At 37.4% G+C, this 19939-nt stretch overlaps 1 protein-coding gene across 3 annotated transcripts in view; it reads left to right on the top strand.

The window, feature by feature from the left end:
- The window catches only part of ADAMTS18 (ADAM metallopeptidase with thrombospondin type 1 motif 18), an 80260-nt gene that overhangs the window by 51230 nt on the left and 9091 nt on the right, over nt 1-19939 (top strand). For all 3 annotated transcript variants that reach the window (XM_052797647.1, XM_052797648.1, XM_052797649.1), the window contains 4 exons: nt 1115-1359; nt 12000-12141; nt 13724-13850; nt 18388-18592. In XM_052797647.1, the coding sequence (XP_052653607.1) occupies nt 1115-1359; nt 12000-12141; nt 13724-13850; nt 18388-18592 (719 nt within the window). The remainder of the gene's footprint in view (nt 1-1114; nt 1360-11999; nt 12142-13723; nt 13851-18387; nt 18593-19939) is intronic.

The following is a 19939-nucleotide window of genomic DNA, read 5'->3' on the forward strand; positions in this document are numbered from 1 at the left end:
ACAGGGAGAGTGAGGGGAGAGTTCACTTTTCTCCTGTTTCTTAGTAACAAGAAAGCTATGAGCATAAGTCTTGATTAGCTAATTTGCAAGCACTCCTCTTGCTTCTTAGCCACATTTTCCCTTTACATGTGAATTTCCTCTTAAAAGATATTTTAGGATTCAGGCGAGTGAAAAAATAGCTGTCAACAGCTCTGACTGGAATGGGACTGTAGAAGATACAAAAAGTGATACACAGAATAATGCCAAACATGACAGTATTTCCATGTCCATTTTCAAATTAAGTTGACTGGAAGCTGTCCAGCTGATTCAATGGATGATCCAGTCACTGGGAGGTAGAATTTTCTTTAGTGGACTGTCACAGGCTTCTTGTGAAATAATCTCACTATGCCGCAGTTTCTCAGGCATAAAATGCAGATAATATTTCTTTACTCACGGGGGTATTTTGAGGATCCGTTTACTGTTCATCATAAGACATGTCACTACTACAGTAATATAGGCCAGGAAATTGTTTGGGATATAGTAATGCAGAGATACAATGCTAGAAAAAATAATCTAAACTGAATGCTCTGCGAAATTAGCTGTGTGCAGCACGTGTTGGAGATTGTCAGTGGTGTCTCATCTGACTGTAGAATGAGTGAGATTTCTACATGCTCAGAGCGCAATGGCTCACAGCAGGGAGATCGAGTGGTATACAGGGCTTTGTGAAAGCTCTCTGCATCCCACTGCATCTCACCTCAAAAACCTCGTCCATGATGGAAGTAGTACCTTCCAACTACCGTAGGGAGCTACAGGGAAAACACGGTAAAACGATTACAGTGAAACCACTGTTAGTCTGTTCTGCATTTTTCTAAGGTGAACTTGCTTTTTCTTGTCTTTAATCACAAAGAAAAATTCCAGGAATTGAAATACCTCAGAGTTACTCTGATTACAGGCTGCACAGGGGGCTTAAAATCAGAGCTGGTTTCTCCTTGTGAAAACACGGTAACTGTGTGGATCAGAACAGCTGTCTTCAGTATCTTTTAAACTGCAAAAAATTTCAAATTGGCTCAAAAATGATAAGCCATCTCTAGCTGTATGACAACTGCAAAAATGTTGCATACTTCTTTCATTTCAGACTACTATGCTGTGGTCACTATTCCAGCAGGAGCACGCAGTATACAGCTCCACGAAATGCAAATCTCCACCAGCTACCTTGCAGTGCGCAACCTCAGTAAAAAGTATTACCTGACAGGAGACTGGACAATTGACTGGCCAGGAAAGTTCTCTTTTGCTGGAACAGTTTTTGATTATCAACGCTCTTTTAACCATCCAGAGAGTCTATATGCAGCAGGACCAACTAATGAGACGCTGGTCTTTGAAGTAAGCTTTCTTCTGTTTATTCTTCCCTTGATGTCTGTTACAGAATTAGTAACGACAGCTTTAGCTCTGCACTGTAGCTCTCAGCAAGATTAAAGAATAGCGTTGAGTCACTATAGTTTTCAGACTTAATTGTGTGGTCATGCTAGGTTGAAAGGCCTTTCACCAGTTTATCAAGGTCTGAGGTTTAGTAAACTGTCACAAATTCAGTGAACAGGAAGGTGCATAAAACACACCATATAGCATTACTTCTCAGTTGCTGCACAATGGTAACAGAGATTATAAATGCATCCCATAAATGGTATACAATAAAACTGAGTGATTTAAAAATTAAATCTAACATTATGGCAAGGCCTAATGGTAACAATTCAAATAATGCTTCTGAAACTGCAAGCGCATGTAGCCATTTTTACATCTACCTTGGGACACAGATGGTCAAAGTACCACACATATGCTTCTGTGTAATTTCAGTTGATTCAGTTTTATTGGTGATAGTATCTAAAGTAATGAATTTTATGTATGTTTATCTCCCAGTCAAATTTGTATCACCTACTCTGTCTGCCAGGTGTCCTGTGTTGAAACTATATTTAGTAGAAAGTAAATTTGGTACTTACATGGTTCGTTCCGGTGTTACAATTTTGAAATTGGCCACTAATACTTCTGTTCTAAGAAAAATATCTTTCTGCATTTAGGTTAGTTTACTAGATTATCTTTTAAAATGCATCAGAACATCTGAGGGTCAATTCTGGCTGAATCACTTAAGTCTTTACTCCCTGTTAGCCACTTTAGTTTGCCTGCTTTGTTAGAAAGCTCTAGCAAATCTTTGGCTTTGTAACTCATCTGTAATGTCTGTTTTGATGAATCCTTCCCTGTGAGAAGGAAGGAGCCCTCCCCAGAAGGGATTCAATTCCTTCCCCCGCCTTCCAGCAATACTCTGGTCAGCTCACTATCCAACACATAGCTTTCTCTGGTGTGCACTTGGGGAGCATGACAGCGAGTGCTGTACTCGGTCTCTGAGGCAGCAATCTGTGGTTCTTTGCCCCATCATACAACACCATAACTGAAAACTGCTCTCTGCACAAGTTTAGTAGGAGGGGTTCGCTGAGAACTCTGCACCCTGTCTCCCTTACACAGCTTTGTTCTGATAAACTAAGAAACGCAGTAAGTATAGACTGTGACATGAAATATATTCTGCAAGGATTATTTAAACTTTCACAACTATTCAGTAAAGTGTTTATTTGGAATAGTGAAGAGCCTTACTGCTATTCGTACTGATTGAGTAATGTACTTAAATGTACCTTTAAGAACCACTGAAGTTCATGGACCATGAACACATGTTAAAGTACTTTAGGATGAACACGTGTTTTAGAACGGACAGTTTGACATGGGCTAAGGGCATTATTTTCACAAATTACTACCACAATTTGCAATGCCTTTTTAAAACGTTTTTTCTCAGTTGAAGATTTTTCATTTTGGGTACGTAGGTTAATAGAGATGCTTTAGTCCAAGGAAGAGCTTGGTCTGCAAGTTATAGACATGCTTCCCTGCCTGCAAACCATCTCCAAAATAGCCTTACACCAAATAAACAAGCACACTTACTTATAAATACTATGAAATGCTAAGCTGAACTCTCAGGAATCTTATTTGTCATAATACAAAGTAGATTGAACTGTATTATTATAGAGCTAAAGTATGAATAATAAATTGCCTGTAAGACGACTTACTTGGCTGCGTATCATGCACATACTTTGCAGAATAAAGATTAAAGAAAAAAATTTAATGCCAAATAACACTTCTATTTTCATCCTATCAAATTATGCTAAACAGTTTTATTAAGATTTAACATTTAACTGGAGGCTATTGCTCCTTTGAGAGCTTATTTAAACTTCCCTTGTATTTTTATTGAAATACCTACACCACTGGCATTGCTAACTAGGGATTCTAACGACTGAAAATGTTACAGTTACGTGTTCCCCAATTATATATATCTATGAGCTGTACTTAAGATTTTTTTTTCCTTTCAATAACTTAAGCAACACTCAACAAGCTGAATTCTGAAAAAAATGCAAAATTTTGTGTGTTCAGAGATCTGCATTATTTATGATTTACCAGTAACTCTAAGCAGCAAAAATGCCAATGAAAACTAAAGTAATATGCTTTTCTGAGAAAACATATATGTTGCTGAAGATCTGTTTGCAGCAGTAATAATGAAACAAATCCTACTTCAACTATAAATACCAGAAACTGATAGAAGACTGAAAAAAGGCGTGTTTAACCATACTACATTGTAGCTTTGTTTTTATTTCTATCATCTCATCTGTAGTTTTCAAGCAGCATACAAAAAAGTCCTGCCAGCAATTTTTTATCCAATTACATTGGTTTTCAATAAGATAAGGCTTTCCAGGGTTCGGACCTCAACTTCTTCCTGTAATCTTCAGATATTTTTTTCTTCATTTTTTAATTAGGTTGTATTAAAAAGAAATTTAATACTTATTTTCTAGATTAGTTTTTTTTCCAGAAGATTCAGTGCGAGCCCTTGTAAAAATGCACACTGCAGGTATTGAGAAATTTAATAAATTGCACGCATAAATACAGGAACTTTTATTATTCAGGTGGGCAGAAAATATAAGGTTTTGTAGGTGTATTTATTGCCATGCCACTATGATCTGAAAGACAGATTAACACAGCTTGTGCCTGTTTAATTTTGTAGTCATAGTTTTGCTAGACATTTGTGTGGTGACTGAAGCGGTCCAGGTTTTCAACTGTGTTTCTGAATGCAAATCAGCCTGCATGTATCCAGAAAGTTCAGGTTATGCACGTCCTCTGAGCAACATTCACAGGAGAGGATGGGACCAGTGCTCTCCAGGTCCAGACAGGTCTGGCAAGTCTGTGCTCAAGGCAATCACTCCCTTTGAAATGCAGTCATTCACCAAAATATTTTCTTGAAGGAGACATCTGAAGCATGTATTAAGAGAGAAGGAGGAAACCCAAATGAGAAAAAAACCTTAACATTCCCTATTGTCTTGCATATCACAAGTGCAGCCTTGCAGTTCCCTGAAAAGTTTTGTATTCGTATCTTGTTGTACAGTGTGTTCCTATGCATCTATTTTTCTAACAGGTTTTTCGCTAGTTCAGCTGAGCATGTATCATTTAATCAGAATTTGCAGTCCCAAACACTATTTAGAAATGGATAGGAGACAAGAAAAAGACTGATAGAGTGCTTTTCTTATTTACCCTGGAATTTCATAAAAAAATAAATACACATCTATATATTTACATATATTATATGTATGTAATTATGGGAGTGAGTCATACCAAAGAAGACAAAGGGCAGTGAGTCTGTAATTTAACTAGGTTGTGGGAGAAAAAATACAGACTGTAGTGGCCAAATATTTTCAGAGGAGGAGGAGAACATTGTGAGCGGAATGTGGAATTAAGTATGTAGGACTAGTATTTCCTGACCACAACTACTGGAAGTGTAAATGCACGATGAGACTTTAGAATTCATCAGAACCCTTTCTAGATTGTTCAAGAATTAATTTCACAGATGGAGGGAGGGCAAAAACCAGTAAACCAGTGCCCTTCAGAATTTGTGTACCTGTATACTTCTGAAGTTAGTATTATTGATACTTTAGTGATTGTGGGTTTGTAGAAACCAATAAAAGCTGAAATGAAAAATATTCATAGATTCAGAAGGCAGTTCCAGAAATGGTCATATTCAGGTTAGATGAAATAACAGACAATGGTCAAAGGGGTAGAAATGTGATAGTTAAATGATAATGTAGGATCAGAAATTAATACCAGGTTTTTAAAATACGGTTTCTGTAGCATAATTTTCTCATCTTAAATGGAAACATGCTGGAATTTTTTTTTTAATGTAGGTGAATGTATTCAGCTCATTTATCTGTCATTTGGTCGTAGGTAATCTAAGGTCAGCACTTTCAATTTTAAGACCTCGTCAGTGTTTTCCTGTTAACTGAAAAATATTTACCTTGAGGAGAAACGAACAGTAAATTCATCATTCATTTATCTAGCTTTGCAAATAAGGGCTGCCAGTGGGCACCGCTAACTGCTGAAAATGCTCTCCAGAAGAGGCTAGCAGAGCACAAGGGACATCACTGCCATCACACGGCTCGAGCAATACAGAGTTTATATGAGCTTCACTTGTGACATCCATTTGTCGAAATATTCAGTCACCCTCCACAACTCTCTCGAATTATGGGAAAGATTCTGAAAGGGCAAAAGAAACTGAACTGTTATGTGGGCATGAAAAATACTGCATCACCAGGGATTGATAAACTAACTTAAAAACACGAGAATTTAATAATTTGTTTTTCCATTCTATCAATAAACAGATGAAAAATTGACCAATTTGAGAAGTCGAATATGATTTGAGAAAGCACTGTAAAGTTTTTCAGGACAAGATAGGATCGGTATCCTCACTGAATTTTACCTCAAACTTGGTGAAATATTGAATCAAGAAATTATGAAATGTTTATGAAAAAAGAGAGCTTGACAGCAGTAAGTAACAGATGGAAAGGATGCTTTGCAAAGAGGGAAACATTCACAGTAAGAGAAGGTGAAAAGTGCTTCAGGGCAGGAATATGTCTAATTAAAACCAGTAAATCACTTCCTCTTTATCAATAGGGGAAAAAGAGAGAAAAGAGGCCAGGTGGAATGACTTTACTGATGATCTAGCTGCCACGCAGAGAAAGCCAAGCTGCAGTTATAAAGCATTACATTTATTATTAGCTACTAGATGATAAATTTGTACTGATTTCCCCTAAAGAGAAAGTAAGCTAAAGAGAGCTGAGATGTACTTATAAGATACAGATGTTGATACAATACAATGGATAAAAGGGTTCTCCTTTAGTGAGGAGAGATTAGCTGGACAGTATCCCTGAAAGTTGTACATTTAGCATGTGAACAGTAAAAAAATGGAGACACAATAACAACAGAAGATAAATTTGAAACAGCTGAAGTAGAAATGAGATCATACAGGACCTTTCAAGGATACTCTTTTTTTTTTTCCTTTTAATGACCTCAGTGGACTTTCTTGAAAAACAATAGTTTGTCATAAGCTTTTAGTTAAGACTGTCTTTAAAGTGACTTTAGAAATATTGAAGAGATAAAACCCCTTTTGTTTTAATGTTTGGCTTAAGCAACCAATGGGTAATTCTTCCTTTGCTGGTGCTTTCCAAACAGGTGTTCTCTCACTTTCCTTTGAAGCTCCTGGTGTTAGCCACTGTCAAGGATCTCATCCAATAACTGCCCTTCAAGAGAACAGTCCTGTTTTAAAACTTGTTTAAACGGTTTTCCACCAGCATCATATGTTGCATGCTTAGATTTACCCTTCTGAAACCAGAGTAAATTCATAAAACTCAATGGAATTAATCCTGATTGAACAGAGAAATCAGAATCTGGCTTAGGATGTTGGATGTTACAATACTTATTAAACAGCACGTAGATTCACAGTGGATAAAACTGCAGGTCTCACAAGCATAACACAGCCAGGCACTAGTCTTCCACAGAGACAAACTTCTCCGTCTGCCCTTACTGGTGTAATTGATGGCTCACTGCAGATAGCTTAACTCTGTTACATCCACCTAAAGAAATTATCAAAGACTTACAAAGCATGGGAGTGACCCAGGAAATGTAGATGCAATTGGAAGACTCAGATCAAAGCTGCCACGTATGCTGGGATTCAAAGTTTGGGCTCATGCCCATTTTGTAAATTATGCACATGCAGAACGAGTAAAGATGAAAACAGATGAAGCACATATGGGTAAACAGTAGCTATTACTTTACCTGGCTTTTTCTCTATGCTCAGCTTCACTCTGTAAGTGATTTGTAAATGTCTATTAGTCCTGCACAGAGATAATGAGTGATTTTTTTTTCAGCTTGTTACATGCCAGGCATTAGTATGCTTTCTTATACATTAGACAGACTATTATGGAAGAAAGAGGAGTTTATCTTGTGTAAATTAATCTCTTTTAATTCAGTGTGTTGCAAGTAACTTCACATATATACACATCTTACAATAAAAAACACCTGAAAAGCACAGAGTCAATCATAACAAAGCAATGTTGATAGACTCTTTAAAAATTTGACCTGCAAAATGGAGTATCCTATTGGAAACTTAGGATATCCATGGGAAAAAAAAAATAATCTGAAACAAAGGAGCAGATGCACAGCTAGCTTAGAAAATTTATTGGTTTAACTTTGAAATCAAAATTAGCAGCAAAAGGAAAAGGTTCTTTACTCAGGAGAATTCAATTTATCCATTGTTTTAACATTTTGCGCCGTAAGCAAAAGCCATGGTTCTTTTTCTTCAGAATAGATCTGGCAGATTCCAGCCATAGAGTCTGTGGGTTTCGAACTCAAGAAGCTGTAAATTTTATAACTCTGCGCCCTGCGGTCAGAGCTGCTGAGTGTTGTGTCTGAAGTCAGGTGGTTGGTGTGTTAAAGGTAGACATTAAACAGTTCTATTGAGGAACTGGAAATGTTTAAGGAGGTTGTTTGCCAGCTGTAAATTTGGGAGCAAATGCCAGTTGGCTGAAAAGATGCTGGAATGCATCCAGTTAAGTAGACTAGCGCTGGAGGTCTTTCCAAATTTGTAAGTCTGATAACTTGGCTGTATATGCAGACTTCAGTTATTCGGTTGTTAAGGAAGGGCTTTATAATGAACGTTTGAAAATACGATAGAAAACTTTTTATATGCTCATTACTTTGGCAAAATTGCAACTTTGCAGTAGTATTGCATTCCTGATGAAAACGTGGTTGAACGTTATATGTTGTACACTATTTTTTAGCTGAGTGCCAGGGACTTTAAAGTATATGGTTTTGTGCCCTGCAACACTTTGTCTCCAGTACTTTTCCAGAGTTTGATTTTGCCCTTTTAATATGTAGCTGGGACGAGAAGAGACCTGACTGTGATGCAGCTCTTGCTTTGTAAACATTCCCTCTTGTAGTCTGCTGGGTGGGAAGGGGCTCTAGCTTTGCCTGCTGGCCAGGAAATAGAGAGGAAGTTCACTTCATCTGCCTGCTATAATTGTGTCTACTTTCCAATGCGCAAGAAGGGGGTGTAGCCCAAGGTCTTAATCTGCAGGATTTACCTCACAGGCACTCATTCAGCTGGAGGTTGCGAGTTTCTTACATCATTGTGTGGTTGTTCTCTGAAGTGATAGATACTAACATATCTTGTTCTAACTCGCCTGAGATCATTTCCTCTTCATTCCCTTCACTCTCTTGAAGCACCAGAATACTGCTCTAACAGGAGTAAAACTGGTTGCCACTTTTTCATCCTCCCTCTTCTGTGTTCTGAATTCTGTGGTTCAGGATGCATTCATTCTGTTTCTTGCCTCTACTATCACAAAGTAAAGAGCACTTTCAGAAGACAAGTGTTCAGTCTAATACTTCAAGATATTTTTATTAGAAAAGTTTTAAGCTTTACTGTTTTTTTGGCCACCGACATAGCACAATTTTATGACAGCTGTCAGAATCAAATGAGACAAAGGCTAACCCTTACACAAGGACTTGAGGCATGGACAAAAACTCCTCCTCTTTTGACACATGACTTATTAAAAGGCCAGATAGAATTTCAGCCTTTGCACTTGAAGGAACACAGAGCACCTACTGAAATGGGAGAAAGTGAATCCTCATAGGACCATGAAAAAGGAAATCTGACTTTGACTGTTCATACATTAGCCAGATCTTTTCGAATACAAGAAGAAAATAAAGCTAGTCTCTGAAATTGTTTCTAGCTGCCTAAGATGCTGAGATCTGTGCTAATACCTTGGACTTGTAGGACCTTCCAATGAGTAAAAGCAAATTAAAGCATTCTGGTCTGTAAGAACGAGGAAAGGAATTATTTTAATTAAAGAATAGTTTTCCAGGGCTCAATTCTTATTAGGCTTAATGCACCCTATTTTTTTCCTTAAGCACATGTTCTGAAACTTTACACATTAGATATTTGTCTCAGTTTGTCCTTAAGAGAAGGACAGCAGAGTGAACATGTATTATTACAACCTGTTTTTTCGAGAAACTGTAACGCTTATGGACTTGAGGTTCAAGATTCAAAGTGACTGTGGAACAGCTGTTTTAAGAGAGTTGGACTTTTTGCTATCAGCAGTTGGACAGCTTTCTAATAATAAAAATTCATATAGAAGAGATATTTTCCTTCATCTGAAGGGGCTGTTAAATCTTAGAAAACATTTACATCAGATAGTGATGAATAGCCAAGGAAAAAAGAAAGGTCCTGAAAAAAGTTACACTGGTAACGGTTTGAATAGAGCATAGCAAATAGAGCACAGAACTGCACACTGATGAATGAGCATAAAGTAAAATATGGAAACTTTGTACTAAGCTCATTAGTGAGCACCACGTGCTGTGAGCGCTGAACACGGTAGAGGCTTTCTGGAAAGACAGTATGAGAGCTGGAGATTCATAGTGCATCTGTGCAGGGCAGAGTGGAGTTGCACAGCAGTCTCAATTCTAATGTTTTCTAATCTCAGAGTGATTTTAATCCTGTTCTTGGAAAATAGTTGTGATATGTACATACATATATGACTCACCCCTAAAGCATATATAGTAATATTATTTCTATCAAGAATATTCAGTAAAAATACAGAGGTCAGTAATCACTCTCAGATCTATTTCTTCTGTAATCTCACAGGTATTCTAAGGTGCTCATGAGTTAAGCTTGGATGGGTGAGATGAAAACTTTCACATGAAATACTTTAATTTACCTGTGCTTGGAGGATCTTTCAGTCTGAATCTTCCAATAAGAAGGCCCGTGCTCTCCAATTCTTCTGGAAGTATTTTGCCTTTTACAGTCCTAATTGCTATATTGTCAGTTTGGGTCATTATTGAGATCCACTGACTGAAATAAAATTTTTGCCTACTAAGAATGGAAAATAGAGCATCTGTTTTCCTTTCTTCTAGAAAAGTAAACAGTATGCAGTCCAGATCCTTCATGTGTTCCCATTATTGAGCTGGAGGTCATGTAAATTTGGTCTGAATTTTGACTGTCATGGGTAATTTCTGTTTTCCAATAGATACATTTTCAGAATTCTTTAAAACTCTTGGCTACATTCCAAAATGTTATTATATTTCTTGGTCTCAAATGGCATAAATGCAAGTTTGTTGCTATTTTATGAAACCAGTCTATACAGAGATCAGTTCTACCTACATGGACTGCTTAAGCACTCAGGTTAAGCATCATGTGAACTTAACTGGTATTTTATTAATATTTTGAATGGTAATCATTAACATAGACTGAAAATGTACTTGAAATGCTAGTGCTTATCAAAAAGCGTATTTAGGAACTGAGGTTAACTGCACCTGCTCTTTATATTACTATGACCGGATCCACATTGGTGAAGAATTAAAACTTAGTAGAGGTCTGTAACTGTAAGCTCTTGCACTTTTTCTATTAAGTTTGAATCTAAATGTGCTTTTCTGCCAAAAAGTTTCTAAAATAGATGTTAAGTAGAAATTTCTCCCCAAATTTAGGTATGTGTCAGATGTTAATGAATCTTGCATTGATTATAATTCAGACTTGAAATGAATACAGTGAATTTTAGAAAGTTGCCTACATGAAAACTGCAATATAGTTCACCACTAAAATAGTACACCCCCAAGAGCTAAGCTCCCTAAGTTAAATGACAAAGATTGTTATTATAGTCAGTAATCACACTTTCTATAAATTTTCTAACACATTATGCTAAAATCATGAATAGAAGATTTTTCCAATCCTTTTTCCCTTGTAGACACCCAGGGACGGGTCCTCTCCTGGACTGAAGCTTTATCAGCTTCAATCATCATGAGAAAAATACCAGCTGAGGGTCTTCCAAACAAAATTTATCACCAGTCTGCATAGAAAAAAGTTTTTTACATGAAAAAAAAAAAAAATCTTTTATATACCCTCAGCCTCAAGAACTGAGGCGGTCATCTCTAACCACCTCTATTCCCAGTCCTCACACAGCTCTACTACTGCTTTGCTCAAGCTTCTTTCAGTAAAGCACTTGAGTCCTGCATACTTAATGGACAAAGGCTTCTTCATTCATAAAAGGCATTGTGGAAGGATCAGCTAGCTTGGACTTTGCTTACTAAAAGAGAGGAAATTTCTCGCACCCCCAAATCCTCAATCCATCCACTGCACTGCCACAGGCAAACTCCAGCACCTGCCATTGAGCCCCCAGTGAACGCAGGGACCCAGTTGTTAAAGGCCAGTTGCAGGAGCAGAGCACTGAGAGCTGGGATGGGGCAGCGACTAATACTGCATTGCCAAAAGTCTTTGGATGATACTTCACATCTACTGAAGGCATTTCTGCTTCACCAATCCAGTCAAATGCCTTCTGATTTAAAGGAGTGTTACGCTGAACCATGTATTTCTGCACTCTTCTGTTACATGACCTGCAGGTGTTAGTCCAAGCAAATGCTTTGCTGTTTAGGAATTACTTTGATGGTTTTTAGTTTATAGAAAAATTAGGTCTCCTAAAAATTATTTCACAAACATAGTGTGTATAAATATGTGTGTATCATGTTTAGCTCATCTTCCTTCAGAATGACAGAATCCTTCTTTTTTTTTTTACCCCCGCTCCTTTGTTCTTTTTAAACAAACCCCAAATACCCCTCTATAGATCCTGTTACAAGGCAGAAATCCTGGGATTGCTTGGGAATATACATTTTCCAAAACCAACAATGAAAACAAGACATCTGTCAAAAAACATAGCTACTCCTGGGTGACAGTGCAGTCAGAGTGCTCAGCTACTTGTGGTGGTGGTAGGTAACTTTCCAATTGCCAATCCTCTTCTTTTTCATTTTTATAAAGCATCTCAAACATTTCAGCAGCCTTTAATTTTGCAAATGTGTATCAATACATACAGGGGGTTACACTGAACACCTGGTCCTTATTTTTTTATCTGACAACTTATAACATAGATGAAGTACCTTCATACTTCCTTTATAGTAAAAAAATATTCATGCCAGTCTCAATTCATGTCACTTACAGTGACTCAGTCTTTTTTCTTTAGGTCAATCCATATGCATATGATATCTTGCTGTTGAAGTAATGTGGGAATTAAATACGTGCTTTGATGTTGTTGTAATTTGGGAACATCATAGAAAGATACTAAATAATGTGTAAAATTTATCTTATCTGTAGAGAGTAATTGAAGACTAAAACATTATCAAGACCTTTCTTTACTGACAGCTGCACCCTGATCTTCTCACTGTTTAATTTCAAATATTTGAGTTCTGCCAGGTCAGAGTCTGAAATTCCTTATAAGCTAAGGATTTCTTATTACCATATTCCTCTAGGTATTTGCTTTGCACAGACCATCTACTTGTTCTTCTAGATCCTGGATGTTCTGTCACTGAAAGGAATTCTGGGATGTAATGAAAACAGAAAACTGGCATGTGGGAAGTCCTGCAAAAAGAATTGAGAATTAAAATTTTAGTGGCCTTTAAATTGGAAATAGGTCATACAAGTAAGACTTTATGATGCAGTTGTCTTTAATACCAAAGAATAGGACTGGGTAACCAGGGAAATGCCATGTTCTGTTCCTGTAACCTGGCAAAAAAGTCCAGGTGAAATTCAGGAATATCTTGCTAGTGTGTTGTCAGACTTCACAGCATCTCAATAAACTGTTTATGGAAGAAAGACCCAGCAGGAGCACTGCAGACATAAAATATGACAACTGTATTTTTCTTACTTCCCTTTAAAACAAATGAAGGATGCAGCATGGATATAAAGATGATGGAAACAACCATGTTTCCAAATTTGACTTGCTGTGCCCAATGAACCACGTGTGAGGTGAATGATACATCTCAATTTAAAGTTAAAACTATAAAATCACTTCATCTCTTAAGGCATTCATAGTCTTCTCTGTAATCTGTCCTGATGTTGACAGTAGATAGAGTTTAGGTACAGGAACCTGCAGAATTCTGAAGTCTATAAAGATATAGTGTAAAAAGTTGCAAAATGTTTTGTTGCAGTTTGCAAGTACATGAGGAGAGCTCTAAGCAAGCACTGCTAGTTTCTGCAAGGAATTAGGATTTGAAGAATTGCTAATATTTGCTGGGGGAAGATTCTGCAAATACGCTGTTTATAACTAAAATGTTTCATCTGATTTCAGTAGTACCTGTGTTACAGGGAAGGAAATTAATGTTAAAAACATGTTGCCAAATTAAATCCTATTTTATTTATTTCAAGTCAGGGGAATTATGCCAAGGATGATGTCATGGTGGGAAACCAGGACAGATGAGCTTGGACTTCTTTAGTTAAAATTCTTCCCTACTACTTTTTCTCCTATATTTTGAGTAAACATTTATTTTACTGTACTTTTTTCTAATACTTCCATAGGACACATTACAGCAAAAGCAGTTTGTTTAGAAGATCATCGTACACGGGTTAATTCCTCCTTTTGTGGCCCAAGGACGAAGCCTATGACTGAAACAAAACTATGCAATACTAATCCCTGCCCAGCATAGTAAGTTCTCTTTATTTTTCTACCTTTTCACTGTGCCTTATGACTGAATTTGCCACAAAAGAAGTCCTCTCTGATAGGCACACAGAATTGTATAGCCTGCTAGATGAACCCACTTTTATTCTGTAACGTAAAACACTTAATTGTTTAAAAATGTTAGTTGTGTAGGCTTCAGCCCAATGATAATAATAGAGGCGGTATTTCTAATGTTGCAAAGCAAGACCTCCTGAGGATTGCTTGCAGCTCTGTCACCATGCTGGGGTTAGCTATGTGACACTGAGTAAATCTAAGTTACTTAGAGGCTCGTTCTGCCACCTTTACTCACCTTGAATCAATAAGACCATTTCCTGAGTAAAGTGCTACTCCCCATGTGGAAGCTTGGCCCCGTGACTCAGATTCCACATATTAGATTAGGTTAAAAGAATCATGTGAAGTGTAATTAGTGATTTTTGGACACAATGTCCCACAGAGTATTATGATACCAAGAAGAGGACTATATAAACCAAATAAATCATCAGCAGTGCTCCTGATGCCCACAAAAATAAATATGAAGACACTGCCTATGTGAACAATCTTATTTTCTAAAAGACATAAGAAAGGTGAGATGCAAAGGAAGACATTGATGTATAGATAAGCATTTAGAATCCAGCTGGTCTAAATCAATACAGGTCCTTTAAAAACGAGGGAGTTTTACACTGATTTATAGTAGCTGTAGTAGGGGTCCTTTGGAAAAAAAAATGTTGTGTGCTCATATAATTAAACACAGTATTATATGGCTTAGAATATAAATGGGTGCCTTTAAGGACACATTGTCCACCTTTCTTCTGCTGTTTTTTTCACTTTTGGATTCCTGACTTTGCAACCTTAGCATTATTTTAATTTTATACTTCCATAGACACAGAAAAACTGTACTAAGTTGGACAAGACATTTTGACTTCCAGAACAGGAGATTTTCTAAAGTGATATGTTGAAAAAATTAAGAGTGTTTCAGTGGGAAATAAAGACAGTTGAAGATGCATTGAAGCACACAGGCAACAGAAGGCAGAGGAAATGGAGGAAAGCTCTAGACCTGGTGTCATCTGCTGGTTTTACTCTGCAGTGATAAAAGCAATGAGTGGTAAAAGCAATTGGCTAAGCCCACTCTCATTCTTCATAAAATAACACATTTAATGAAGTTTAATAGGAAGCATTCCTCATCTCCCCCAAACCAGAAGAGGATGATGGAGCCAAGCAAAAAGATGTGTATGTTCTGCAGTGGCTTTGTTTTTACTTAAAAACCCATAGTTTGCAATATGTTGAACATAGTAAAAAATAGTCCAGTAATAGTTTGGAATTTCCTGCAAAATTTAAAGATTACAGCAGAGTACACAAAATCCAAATGGCAAATTATACACTATGACCACAAAATGCTAGAGATAAGGTTTAAATAATGGTAGCACGTGACATGAGAGCCCCATGTTCCTGCTTCAGCAGTTTCTTTAGATTGCGTTTAGCCACATGATTTTCTCAATACCAATTTTAAGTAATCTTTGTAGCCAAACACAGTCTTCTCACATGTGACTTATCTTTTGCCAGAACTATTTTTATCCAATGAACTCAGTATCATGTAGACAGAAATGTATTGTCTGTGATGTTCCCAGGAGTCTTTTTAAGCTGTTTATGCTTACCTTTGTTTTGATGTGGCATTGCTATGCTATGAAGCTTCACCAAAATCATATTCATTTCTATTGACCACACACAAAGTTTCCATTTCTATTAACTGGAGATCCTGATGTATTTTGAACATCCACTGATATACCTGTCACTGAAAATGGTGAATATCCATTTTGAGACACAGTGCAATGTTTTCATGCTGAAATTGCTCTGGTATTCCTAGATTTACTACTTTAAAACACAATTAATGACTTGAACCCTAAAAAGAGGACAAAAAGAATAACCATAAAAGCCCCAAGCCACCTCTAGGGAAAAAGAATTCAACTCACTAATTAGTTATTTTTAAAAACCTTAGGATATATTAATGTATGGACGATCTACATGTAGGACCATGTCTAAAGTTAACAGATTGCCATTCAGCTGAGTGAAACTATGCCAGAATATCTCTGCTGAGGAATCTGCCCAGAAAGTCACGGCATGTAATATTTCCCATAAAACCGAGACTGCCAACATCAAAAAATGTAGTATTAATAAATACCATGGAGGAAACAAAGAATGCTTACTAGCCAGCAAATAAAGCAAAACCAAATACGGTAGGCATAATAGGCACAGGAAGGAGGTGAATAATAGATGAGAGACAAGCGTGTCAGTTTTGTGACATAAAAGAGGCTCCAGACTTAAAAAGGTCAGTGAGGAATAATTACTGCATAAGAACAAAGACTTATTAGTCTGAGTAGGAACAAACTACTGTCCCAACAGTAAGAACACAGAAAAGCATCAGTACTGCACACTGTTGTTGTTGGATTTCAGAGCTGCCAAATCTGGTCATAATTATTTAGTTATTTGAGCTAATGAAAGATGCTCTTGGATCACAGCCCAGATAATCTTGGAAAATGGCTGTTTACTAGAGGACATTAAAGTAGGTTTATTGCCCTCTCCTCTGTGAAGAGGGGAACTTTCTGGGCAGTTATGGCGAACAAACTCTTAAAATGAACACTTTTGGTTGCTCTACCAATCACTGTTGTCAGAAACATCAAGGCAAACTAATTAAAAGTTGTAAAATGGATTAAAAGTATAACTTTTTTCCAGAAGTTTGTATTGCAATAGTCCAAATATTTATAAATCAGAGAAAAAGGAAACTTCTGACATGTTCTGGAATTACATAACTACTGACTTTTCACATTACTACTTCTTTGTCCTTAAATTAGTGCTTTTTATATTCCCCACTACTTTTGGCAGTTACTGAAGTTACTAGACTGGGAGCTGGGGTTTATTCTATTCCCAAAGGGATTTTTCCAAAATAGGCTTTTTATACATTTTTTACAAATTAAAATTAGCTTTGTTTTCAGGCAGATGTGAACAGACAGGCAAATGGGATGCTGTTCATCTTTCACACAGTAAGAAAAGAAAAAAACCAAAGCTTTCTTGTCATTCAAACTGTATGTAAGCAGCTATGCCAGTGGTCACAGGACTGATGCTGTAGGAAGTAGAATAAGCCAAGCAGTTGGATTTGAGATGAGAACCTTTTCTGTGGCATAAATTATTAAAAATTTGTAAAACTGCTGTTTACAGTTTAATTTCAGTGCTGCGTCTCTGAGTAAGAGTTCTCGACTTGAGTAATCATTTAGTCATTCGTAATTTCCTTTGTTTCTTCACTTCTGTTTTCCTATCTAGTTGTTATTTATGGTCTTATGTTGTAAGCCTTCAAGGTCAAAGGCACCTGGTTGTATGTTTGCAAAGTGTTCCACAAAGGCTGGGGACCCACTCAATGCTTCAATAAGAGAAATACTGAGCAGCTATTCACATTTCAAAACTGAACTTATCCTAAGCAATTGGCAATAATTCTTCAGACTTTGTGTAACTTCAGTGACATGACGCATAACTGAAGCATGCCTGTGACTGGACTATAGATTTGGCCCACAGCTTTTGGTTAAATTTCCTCTGTTTTATTTAGATTCTACATCATCCGTCTGCCAAATTTATTAGTCTGAGGACATTTGAATCCTCAAGACACTAATGACAGGACTGCTGATTTTAGCAAGCAAGTTCTTTTTTGTGAATAGAGGCCAGTAAAGTTTGACATAAATACCACCGGACAGCACCATGCCAACATTTGTTGCCCTGTCTGAGTGTATCTACACACAAATGTATTGGGAGGTACATGCTCAGCTAAATTGGCCCCATTCTTTCCCTGCCATGCCAGCTTTTCCTTTCTATCAGCTTAGGTGAATCTTCCTCCTCCACCCTGTCTTCTGAGAGATGTAAAAAGGAAAAGATGTAACAACAAAGGGCAGAACTTTCCAATAATCAAATCGTATCGACTTACAGAACTCTCTCCATCTATCTGGATTCTTCCTTTGGCCTTGGATCTGTCAGTCTATCTGGAGGTCTCTTCAGCAGCTAAAGTGACGAAAGTGATCATCCTACCATTTCCTTAGAAAAGATTTTTCTTTTCCTGTTTTAGAGAGATTTTTTTCAATTAAAAGCACAGACATGGTTACAAAGGAATGGTGATTTGTTAGCCAGACCCTTAGATCTTCTGGATACTCCACCAGCCTCAATGGCAGCATCCCTCTCAGACCCCATGGAATTCCAGATTCCAGGTCAGATTCATAGGCAGGCTGGTTCTGGTAGATGAGAACTGTAAGTAAGTAATACTAGTTGTTCTAGTTGTGTGACTTATATTTCATCCTAGCAAAATGTTCCATGCTTTGAAGACAGATCATGTAACTATGGCTTTCTGATTGCTGGAACAGGTATCGGTACATCAGGAAAGCAGGCTAAGCAGAATCCCCGAATAATTCACATTTGATAGAAGGCTCGTATGTATTGATTTTATAAAGCTCATTGGACTCCTGTGTTTCTAACGTACATTTTCTCCTTTAAGCTGGTCAACAGGCGAATGGAGTGCATGCAGCAAATCTTGTGGAGGAGGGCAACAAAGTCGTCTCATTCAGTGTGTCCAGAAAAGGGCTTTCCAAAGAGAGGAGGTAGTGGCCCATTCCCTGTGTCCTGTCAGCACCCCTACACAGGTGCAGATGTGCAATAGTCAGGACTGCCCACCTGAATGGAGCCCCGGCCTATGGTCTCAGGTAATTGGGAGAAAAACTTGTATTTTTGTCTGCTGGCATAATGAAAATATTGCCAAAAACTCTGCTCAAAAAGAAGAACAGTGCAAACTTTGTGAAGATCGGTATTTTGCAAGTGGCTCTATTCATGAAGATAATATGTAAACTATGTATATATTTTAACTAGCCTTCCTAAGTGCTCGGACAGGAGGGCTTGCCAGAAGTGGACACGTGGTGTCCTGTTTGGTATATATGAATAGATGGAGAATTTCTTCTGGTTTCATAACTTAAGGCTCTATGTATTCTTCAAAGCCCTTAAGCCCCCTCTGAGATTACGTCCCACAGCAATATTAACTTTTCTCCGGGATGACAGGCAGTCAAGGAATGAAGAAATATGTGGGGTTAGAGTTGCATATTAATGCATACATGTATGTGAGCTTTGGGTTGATAAATCTGTGATTTACATGTTCACTAATCACTTCAGTACTTTTGCCTTTGTTAGAGTAACTATTCTACTGCAAGTAGAGTACTGCTGCAGTTAATTGCCATGAGGGGCATAAGGCCCCTGGGCAGATTCCTGTGTGTACACACCCTGCTTTACAAACCTGCAAACTGCCTGACATTAAACCAGCCCGGGTTAAAAAACACACACATGCTTACACAAAACTCACTCATCTCTGCTCTTTCTTTCACTACTACTGATGCTGATATGAACTATTAATGTAAGGATAAATGGAGTACTGGGAAATTTGGGGTTTAAGAGAAAGCTGACAGTAAACATATCAAAAGGAGCTATATTGTTTTTATTTTTCCATCTTCATTTAGTGAGATTCAAGGTGGATTTAAATTTACTGAAAAATCTATTACTTCTGTGTACACTTCTTGGTACTGTTACTCTTTAGGTGTTCAAGAACATCTTGACCTAAGCATTCCCAGCTGAGAAGCACAGACTGCCTCTCCAGGGGAGTGCCCTGTAATGTACTATGACAGACGAGTAACTACTTGATAGTCCATCATAACAGAGTTTTAACACTCAAAAAGAAACTTTTTCTTGCAGTGTATGTAAAGGAAGCCTTAGTGTCACTGGAGATTATAAAAAACAGGTATGATGATTAGATACTTAAAAAGGAAGAACAAAGTCTTCAAACACATTCACATTTTCAAACCTTCCTTCTACTAAATTAAAAAAAACCCCAAAATGAACACATCCATTTTCCTCCTCTTTAAGAGGTGTACAATTCAAGTTTCAAATAAGCCTATGAAAATTAAGTTCACAAGTCCTGCTGAAATGTACTGAACAGGCCTGTTGAACAAGTTAGTGAAGATTTTAAGATTCAGCTGTATCACAGGCTCAAAGGAGTTAAGAGGAAA

The sequence above is a fragment of the Harpia harpyja genome, chromosome 9, assembly GCF_026419915.1.
Source record: "Harpia harpyja isolate bHarHar1 chromosome 9, bHarHar1 primary haplotype, whole genome shotgun sequence".
NCBI lineage: Eukaryota > Metazoa > Chordata > Aves > Accipitriformes > Accipitridae > Harpia > Harpia harpyja.